At 43.7% G+C, this 9,975-nt stretch overlaps 1 protein-coding gene across 1 annotated transcript; it reads left to right on the forward strand.

The window, feature by feature from the left end:
* Nucleotides 1-523: 523 nt before the first annotated feature.
* On the forward strand, nt 524-9,672 carry TOMM7 (translocase of outer mitochondrial membrane 7). Its single transcript, XM_055124021.1, has 3 exons — nt 524-702; nt 2,046-2,094; nt 9,445-9,672. Exons 1-3 carry the CDS (start codon nt 600-602, stop codon nt 9,458-9,460), a joined length of 168 nt encoding a protein of 55 aa, XP_054979996.1. The 5' UTR covers nt 524-599; the 3' UTR covers nt 9,461-9,672.
* The last annotated feature ends 303 nt before the right edge of the window (nt 9,673-9,975 follow it).

Consider the following 9,975-nt stretch of genomic DNA (forward strand, 5'->3'; position numbering starts at 1 on the left):
AGGAAGAGTTTTTTCCTTTTTTCTTCTTTTTTTTGTATGACCCTAATCAGGTAGGATAAGGGCTCGTCAGTCTTAGGGGAATGCATGGAAGGCGACACGCGAAGGTCACACTAAATGGGCAAGAGACACTGACACAGATGTTTCTAGTTTGTTTTTTTGGGGGGGTTCTGAAGGCTGGGAAAGATGCTTCGTTTTTTACTTTTTGTAGATTACAGCTCTCTCTTAGAGAATAAAAAAGAGATGCTCTTAGCAGACGGGGCTCCAAGTCTCTTTCTCTTCTGACTTGGGGTCCTCAGTGCTGAGCTTCTAATAAACTATCTAAGCCCGAGCTGCCTCTCTCTGTTCACTCGCGGCTCGCACTCAACACAACGAGGCGGTAGTGCTCGCCTGCGCCTTCCCGCGGTCTCGGGGAGGGGGGTGGGGAGGAGGGAGGGGGCGGTGCGCGGCGCGGGGAGCGTGCTGGATTACGGCCGAGTCACGACTCTGGCGGCCGGGCTCGCGACTTCTGCCGTAAAGCCGTGCGTGGCGCCTGCGCAGCTCCTCTCCCGCGGCGGACCCCGACGCCGAGCGGGTCTTTCGGCGCGTCCCCGGCCGTCGCCATGGTGAAGCTAAGCAAAGAGGCCAAGCAGAGGCTGCAGCAGCTCTTCAAGGGCGGCCAGTTTGCCATCCGCTGGGGCTTCATTCCTCTCGTGATCTACCTGGGTCAGTGGGAGCGGGGCCGGGGAGGAGAGCCGCGGGTCGCGCGGGGGCCTGTGTCGGGGCGCCGAGGGACCCGCGACGTGGCCGGCCCGGCCTCCGAGATGCTCCGCCACCTCCGCCTTTCTTTCCTCCTCGAGCGGCGCGGTGCAGGCCCCGGGAGCCCCCGCGCGCCGCCACCCCGCTCGTCAGTCAGGTGGAGGTCGCCCTCTTTCGGGTGACCTCGGGCGTGAGGCGGCGGCCGATCTTCGGAGCTTGCCCAGAGACGCTGCGGCGTCGCCTCTCGCGTGGCCCGGACGCGTCCTGGCGCCGCCGCCGCTCGGAGGCACAGCCGCGGTCGTGGTGGGAACCTTCATTTCTGCACAGCCACGAAAGGTTTTCCCGTTTTTTCCCTTTTTCCCCGTTCCGGGTGGGGCTGATTCTAGAGCCCCGGTGAGGCTCGTGAGCGCGCGTGTCCCGGGACCCGGTTCCGGTTCTCCCTGGGGCTCGCGGTTTCCTCGTCATCTCGTTGCCGGACTCCGCGCCCGTGGGTTTCTCTCGGTGCCCGTGGCTTCAGCTCTCGTGCCTTCACCCCGGAGGAGGCCTTGATTGTGCACGATCTGGCCCCAGGACTGAGCGGGTCAGCCTGTGCAACGGGCGTGCGAAGGATTTAGCATGACCCCCCCCCCCGCCCCCTCCCGTTCTGAATGGGTTAGAAATCACACGCAAATAATCGTGGGCGCGGGTTTAGACTAGATACACTTTCAGAGCAAATAACCAGGGCAACCTGGGCCAGAGAGATGGTGCGGCGGGTTAGGGCACTTGCTCAGCCCGCGGAGGACCCGGGTTCCATGCCTGGCACCCCAAATGTTCCTTGAGCTGTGCCAGGAAAATGACCCCTGCTTGAGCGCAGAGCCAGGAATAAAGCCCTGAGCTCTGCCTGGTGTGGCCCTGAAAGCAAAAACAAATCCCAACAATTTGTTAGGACAATGTTCAACCTGCTTGTACAGCCCGTCAGTTTTCCCCACCACCCCCGTCCCTTATTTCATACTTACTGGCTGCCGGCCCGTGCGCTTGTCAACCCCCCAGAACCGGCTCTCCCTTGAACAAAGAAGACGTGGGGGCTTTGGGACCTTTTGCTTTGTGTCATCGCCCCCTTTCTCAGTGAGGCTTACTTGGTGTCCTCCTACAGTGCTCTTGAACCTGGCTCTTAACAGTGCTCTTGTCTGGCTACTCTAGAAACCGTTCTTTCTTTTACTTTAAAAGGAGGGAGGGTTTGGTTGAATTTGATTTTGTTTGTTTGTTTACTTGGGTAGTAATTAGTGTTTTATTCCCCCCCCCCTTTCTCCCTTTCTTCCCTCCCCTTCCAGGATTTAAGAGAGGCGCAGATCCTGGAATGCCTGAACCGACCGTTTTGAGGTACTGCTTTAAAAAATAAGCTTTCCAGGGCAGACATTGCCTTGCCAATGCGGAATCATGGGGGAGCAGAGTAGTAATAGTGTGGTCACTGGGATGGAGCTTGTAATTTCAGCTGGAGGGAAACTGCCAGTCCATAGAGCAGTCTAACTTGTTAGCAGCTAACTGCTTTCTCTTTCCTGCCAGCACCCTGTCATTTCCATATGAAGTGTATTTGGAAAGAAAAAGGACTACTCACCCTACCATAATTTTAGGGGGTTGTGTTTTTGGTGGTCTGGTTTTATTTAGAGTCTTTGGAAATACTCTAGTATGTTGACTAATTTTTTATATTCATATAGAAAACCATTAAAAACTAAAAATAATTTATAATTTATGTACCTAATTTTCTATTTCTAACTTTTATCTGTTTATTTTTTGGAGGGGAGTGGGGGTTTGCAGGTACTCCTTTCCAGGCAGTGCACAGGGCTTACTCCTGGCTCTGTGCTTAGGGATTGTTCTGGGTGGGCTTAGGTACCATATGGTGTGCAGGGATTGAATCCAGGTCAGTACATGCAAGACGAGTTCCTTACTATCTCTCTAGACCCTTCTATTTCTATTTTTTATTATTTTACTTAGGTATCGTGATTTACAATGGTTTTAATAACAGCTTCAGACAACCATTCCAGTTCCAAATCTACCATCAGTATCAGTGTTCTTCCATTGTCTCAAGGTTCTCTTCCTCTCCCCACCTCATCCTTTAATAAACTCATTAAAACAATTAACAAATTAATGTAGTTTAGATCACCTGTTTACAATAGTGTTTCCACTTCTGGTTTTGATGTACAGTTACCTGTCTCTAAGTCACCAAAATGTCAGGGCAGCTCACCTCTTTAACTCTCCCCCCCTAAATTTCTCCTCATCCTCATACTACTTTTAATTTTCCATATTTCCATCTCTTATTCAGCACAAATTGTTACATCATTCTAAAAGAGTACATAGGATTTTGTTTTCTTCACATAAAATTGAGGTCTCTTGTATTTTTGTTTTTCACTTAATAGTATTTATATTGGGCTGGAGCGATAGCACCTGAATTCGATTCCTCCACCCCACTCGGAGAGCCCGGCAAGCTACTGAGAGTACCAAGCCCGCGTGGCAGAGCCTGGCAAGCTACCTGTGCATATTGGATATGCCAAAACAGTAACAATAAATCTCTCAATGAGAGACGTTACTGGTGCCCGCTCGAACAAATCTATGAGCAACGGGATGACAATGACAGTATTTATATCAATATAAGACATTTTGGTACACATAGATTTTATAGATTTTTATTTAGTTCCTGATAAAAAAAATTCTCATTTGTTAAAAATCAGTGTATGAAAATTTATAGCTCAGAGAACATTTTAGGACTTGTCAGATTCCTTTCTCAGAAACTGCTTTGCCAGTGTACATACTCGTGAAAACATAACACTCATGGACATACGTGTGTACTAAGTGTATGCTTGTGAATATCACCTGTACACGAGGACAGGAAAATAGATGAAAGGGCACAGTCTGGAGCAAGCAGGTTTGCTCTGAGGGAAGGGCCAGTACAAGGGCACTCAGGACCAGGACAACCTGTGCAGTTGCTGTGCCATCCCAGTGCGCACCCTCTGTCTTCCAGGCACTTCTTGTGGATTGCCCTAGTAAACTTTTCACTGGCTATCCTAGGTCTTTAGTTTTGTCAGACTCCCCACTAAGCCACCTTTTTTCAGAGATGGAAATAAGAATGGTATTAACATTTACAATGTCCTCACTGGTTTAGATGCTTTCTAAATAATGACTCAAGTGTCATTTGAATTCTTCAGAAGGTTTGGGCAGAGTAGATAGTGGAGTTTTTCTGTCTTGAAGGCCTTTACTCTGTTTTTGTTTATTTTACTTTGTCTTGGGGGCCACACCTGGCAGTGCTCTGGAGACCATCTGGTGCTCAAGGTCAAAAGGCCCATGCAAGGCAAGTGCCTTAAGTCCTGTACCTGTTCCTCCAGCCCCTAATGCCTAAACTCCCTGGCTCACAGTGCAGCTTCTCTATATTTTATCTCTTAGCACTGTGCCATCTGATTTGAAACTTTTGCCCCTCATTTTGCCTTGTAGTCCTTTTCTCATAGAAAAAGGTATTTTAATTTCTTATAGGTAATTACCAAATTTGCCTCTAGCTTCACTATTTCTGCAGTTCTCTTTTTCTCTGGTAAAATTCTTTAGTTAATGGTCTTCATTCACTGCTTTCTTACCCTCCTTAATCTCTAAGGGTATGGCTTCTTAAAATGGCTTTCATTAAGTTGTTCTCTTTTCTTTATTTTTTGGAGCCTCCCCTGTGATGCTCAGGGATTACTCATGCCAATGCTCAGGGAACCATATGGAAATACTGCCTTAGGAAGTATCTGAACTTGGAGCCAAAATGATAGTACAATGGGTAGGGTGTTTGCTGGGTTCCATCCCCAGCATCCCATATCATCCACCAAGCCCTGCCAGGAATAATTTTTTTTTTTTTTTTTTTTGCTTTTTGGGTCACACCCGGCAATGCACAGGGGTTACTCCTGGCTCATGCACTCAGGAATCACTCCTGGCGGTGCTCAGGTGACCATATGGGATGCTGGGAACCGAACCCGGGCCAACCGCGTGCAAGGCAAATGCCCTACCCACTGTGCTATCGCTCCAGTCCCGTCAGGAATAATATATATATTTTTTTTTTTTTTTTGCGCTTTTTGGGTCACACCTGGCGATGCACAGGGGTTACTCCTGGCTTTGTACTCTGGAATTACCCCTGGCTGTGCTCAGGGGACCATATGGGATGCTGGGATTTGAACCCGGGTCGGCCGTGTGCAAGGCAAACGCCCTACCCGCTGTGCTGTCTCTCCAGCCCCAGGAATAATTCTTGAATGCAGAGTCAGGAGTAACCCCTGAGCACCGTCAGGTGTGGCCCAAAACCAAAAAAAAAAGAGAAGAGGAAATGTCTGAGCTGGGAATATATTAGTTCCAGTGGACATTTTCCAAGCAGTAAAAAATGCCAAATATCTTTTCTCAAGAGTCTGTTGGCGTTTTTTTTTGTTTGTTTGTTTTGGTGGGGGAGGGTTCAGTTTGGGTTCATACCTAGGAGTGCTTTGGGGACCAGGATGTGCTGGAGAGCAAACCCAGGTCTCCAGCTTGCAGAGTCTGTATTCCAGTCCTTTGAGCTATCTTCCAGGCCCATGGCAGTTAACCTTTCTAGAAGGAAACCTTTCCTCTTATAAATTGGGTTTAGGAATATTTATTCCAGGGGCCAGAGTGGGTAGGGTGTTTGCCTTGCAGTTGATTGATCCAAGTTTGATCCCCAGTGCAGAGCCAGGAATAAGCTCTGAGCATACCCAGATGTGGTCCAAAAACAAAGTCTCTGCATCATAGGTTGCCCTGAGGACTGAATAAGAATATTGTATGGAAAGTGTTAAAAATAACCTGTTAAATAATATCAATAGTGATTTTAAATCTTGTGTATCATCTCTTTTACCCCACTTTTATTGTGAGATCTGTGTAATGTCCTCAGGGTGTGCAGAATCCTAATCCCAGAAAAGAGATATGTATGCCTTTTTCTGCTTGTGCACCCTCAACCTGTATTGCTTCTTACCCTCAGTTTTCCATTTGACAAAAAAATTTACTTCTAGAAAAGCCCAGTCTTAAATGTCCTCTTTTTCTGTACATTTTTTCCATTTTTTGAAACCACTCCATTTTCTTTGTTTCCATTAGCACTCTTTTATATGTTACATTCTGCCTGATAGTATGCTTGTTGCTTATTTATATATTATTTTGTCCTGTAAAATATACATTACTGTAGGTGCCAGTAAGTATTAATTTCATTTTAAGGCCTTTAACTCTTAATAGCTCAGTTCATTGAACAAGTTCTTAACTTCTGTTGTCTTTGACCGTTTGTTATTCACATGCTGTTTTGTTATTTCCTACATAAGAGGTATGGGTGAGTGGAAAGGGGAATATTTGGGAGGGGACACCAAGACAGTTAGTGGAAGGCAGCAGACACTGGTGGAGGCTGTGGTGTTGGAGCATTGTATGCATAAAACCCCACCATTAGCAGTATTGCAGATCACGGTGCTTCAAGTTATATATATTATTTATATCGATTTATATTTTTATATATACACTTTTATATATATGTACACTGTACACTGTCATCCCGTTGCTCATCGATTTGTTCGAGTGGGCACCAGTAACGTCTCTCATTGAGAGACTTATTGTTACTGTTTTTGGCATATCCAATATGCACAGGTAGCTTACCAGGCTCTGCCGCGTGGGTGGGCTCGATACTCTCGGTAGCTTGCCGGGCTCTCCGAGAGGGGCGGAGGAAATGAATTCAGGTCGCCCAACCGCTGTGCTATTGCTCCAGACCTTTATATGTATATTTAAGCATTATTTTATTGAATCACTCTGAGATACAGTTACAAAGCTTTAATGATTGAGTTTCAGTCATTCAATGTTCCAACACCCATTCTTCCACCGATACACATTTCCCACCACCAATGTCCCCACTGTCCCTCTCACCACTCCCCCCCCACCCCACTCCTGTCTCTATGGAAGGCACTTCCCTTCTTACTCTCTTTCTACTTTTGGGTATTATGTTTTGTAATACAGATACTGAGAGGCCATCGTGTGTGTGTGCATGTGTGTAAAATACAAAAATAAAAGGCTTTAACCAAGTGGTTCTGTGGATATGAATCAATATAGCATTGCATTTTATGATACATTTTTTTAACAAGAATATTTAATTATATCAATGTAAATGATCCAAATACATTACTAAAAGAATGAATGACAGAGCATATTAAAAAACATGACCCAACATGACCAACAAGATCTTCACTTAAAACTAATGATGTTGGTAGATTGAAAATGAAAGATTGGAAAAGTTGTATCATAACGAACATTAATTAAAGGAAAGCAGAAATGGTTATATCAATATCAAATAATTTTCGGAGCAGAGAAAATTGCCAGAGACAAAGCAAGTTTTTATACAATAAAGTTTTAAAAAATTACTCTATTTGTCACAAGATACATATTTAAAAAAATTATTTTTTTATTAGTGAATCACCACAAGGTACAGTTACAAACTTATGAACTTTTGTGTTTGCATTTCAGTCATACAGTGATTGTTTACCCATCCCTCCACCAGTGCCCATTCTCCTCCACCAATGTTCCCAGTATCCCTCCCACCACCCCCTATGATACAATTTTTAGACTGACTTGCTTGCTGGTAAATTTAGTGTGTGTATGTGTATTTTCTAGATGATTGAGGATCCAGAGGTGAGAATAAGATGTGTTTTTTTTGGCTTTAATTATCCCAATGACTTTTTTTTTGCTCTTGGAGTTGTAAGCTAGATAAGTCCCTCCTGCCCTTTTTCCATTTTAAGCTGTTTTCTTTGTAGTCTTCTTCTTTCTGGACTTAACTTTTTTTTTTCTTTTATCAAGGTGTCATTAGAGGCATCTTCTCATTTTCCTTCTGGAAAATGTTTGTGTTTTGTTAATAATTGATTGCCTAAAAAGGGTTATCTTGTTAAAAGAACAGAATTTTATTTGCTGGGATTTAAAAAAGCTTTTAGGGGTGGGGGCTAATATATTGGGCAAAGAGATAATATGGAGGTAGTGCAGCTTGCCTTGCATGAGGTTAACCTGGGTTTGATCCCTAACACCGCATCTGGTTCCCTGCATATTGTCAGGAGTGAGCATAGAGCCAGGAGTAATCCTTGACTACAAGTAGGTGTGGTCCCAAAGCCAAAATAAAACACATTTATTAATACAAAATTGTTTAATATATTTTTTGCATTGTTCATGACATTTCTTTGCCAGGTTGATGGGTTGAAATTAGAACCAGCTTCATCTTCATTTTCTCCTTTGCCCAGGATTGTACATAGTTAGCAGGTGCTGCAACCTGTTGAATGCTTATCTAAAATGCAGTCCTTCTGTCAATAAAGGACTATATTTTAATCACTGTATCACTGTCATCCTGTTGCTCATAAATTTGCTCGAGCGGGCACCAGTAATGTCTCCATTTTAAGACTTGTTGTTATTGTTTTTGGCATATTGAATACGCCACAGGTAGCTTGCCAGGCTCTCTGAAAGGGGCGGAGGAATCGAACCCGGATCAGCTGCGTGCAAGGCAAATGCCCTACAGCTGTGCTATCACTCTAGCCCATATTTTAATAAGGCTGCTATTTAGACAAAATATATAAATACTGAGGTTTACAAGGAAAATTATCCCCATAATCTCTCTTAGATCAAGAATGATACTTTTCCTTTATTTTGGTTGTTTTTTACCATTGGAGGAGACCTTAGTGGGCGAAAAAGTTATTTTCATTATTAATTATGTGCAAAAATAATTCCTTGAGCTTAATGGTTGATTTTAAAAGACGTTTGAACATTGGAGATAGATGCCTGTTTTTTTCCCCTGGGATGAAAACCTTTCAAAAGTAAACTTTAAAGAATGTCCTAATTGTCCTTTTTATGCAGTTGATTCAAGTTGATAAATTACTAGAAACTAAAAATCAACAGCACTTAGAAGTAATATTCCTCTTTTCCCCCCTTGCTGAATGCTGTTGCTTAATCCAACAGATGATTTGGGACTTTGGACTAGTCAGTGGCAGGAATATTGGGTAAGACTTGTGGTAGAAGTGAAGGAATGTGTGGATTACTGATTGAGCCTCAGGTCACATCCTCCCCGCACTAATGATATGTGGACATCACGAAACTTTTGTTTCTTCATCTTTAAATGGGGAGTTGAGGCTGGAGCGATAGCACAGCGGGTAGGGCGTTTGCCTTGCACGTGGCCGACCCGGGTTCGAATCCCAGCATCCCATATGGTCCCCTGAACACCGCCAGGGGTGATTCCTGAGTGCATGAGCCAGGAGTGACCCCTGTGCATCACCGGGTGTGACCCAAAAAGCAAAATAAAAATAAATGGGGAGTTGTGCAGACTTTCATAGTGCTTCAACCTGGCCCACAGACATTGTCTAGTAGACGTTATTTTTATTACGGGGGTCACATTTAACATGTAACATTTATTTTCAGAATGCATTAGTCTTTTTCATATTATAATTTCTATTTTGATCTTATTTTATTACCAATTTGCATTTTCCTTTTTGCTTATAACAGTCCAACCACATTTAATAGTAACTAAATGCAATTCTGTGTATTTGATTTTTTCATTTTTTTTGCTCAGAGAGATTGATTCTTACGTTTTAGTAACTAAATTTGTTAGATGAATTAACACAAACATAAGAAATATAACATCTAATTCTTGTTATGTTTGGGAAGTTTTATTTTGGGGGTTTAATTGATTTCTCCTCTTCACAAACATTTTAGCTTACTTTGGGGCTAAAGGACTTTTGTCGTCTGAATTTGGACACAGTCAATGGACGGGAACAACATGCAAGGTATACACTCTGGCTGGGATAAGAGATGGGACGTCGTTCAGACACTCACGAATTGGATGGCACATGGCTCTTACTTCACAGATGCATACCTGACGAAGTGGAACCTCTATGGATTTATTTATAGTAGATTGTATCAAAATAAATGTTTTTAACAGTGTTCTGTCTTGAGTCCTTTTTTACTTGAACAAAATAGAACTATAAAGAAGGAAGCCTGTAGTACTTTTCAAAACTATACATGCCTAGATGTACTCCTAAAAAAATATGAACACTTCCAAGTTTATTTCTGCCTATTATACGTGACAGGTGGATTCCAGGTTACTGTTGCAGTGAATTACTGACTTCCTCTGGGATACTGGTTCTCATTTGAGACACACCGGGTGGGCCCTTAACTTTCTGTACTGCGTTGGAGTGAAATTCGACTGAAAAAAAAAATGTAGTTCTGTGACTCTTTTGGTAGGGG

This window comes from Sorex araneus, chromosome 1 (genome assembly GCF_027595985.1).
Source record: "Sorex araneus isolate mSorAra2 chromosome 1, mSorAra2.pri, whole genome shotgun sequence".
NCBI lineage: Eukaryota > Metazoa > Chordata > Mammalia > Eulipotyphla > Soricidae > Sorex > Sorex araneus.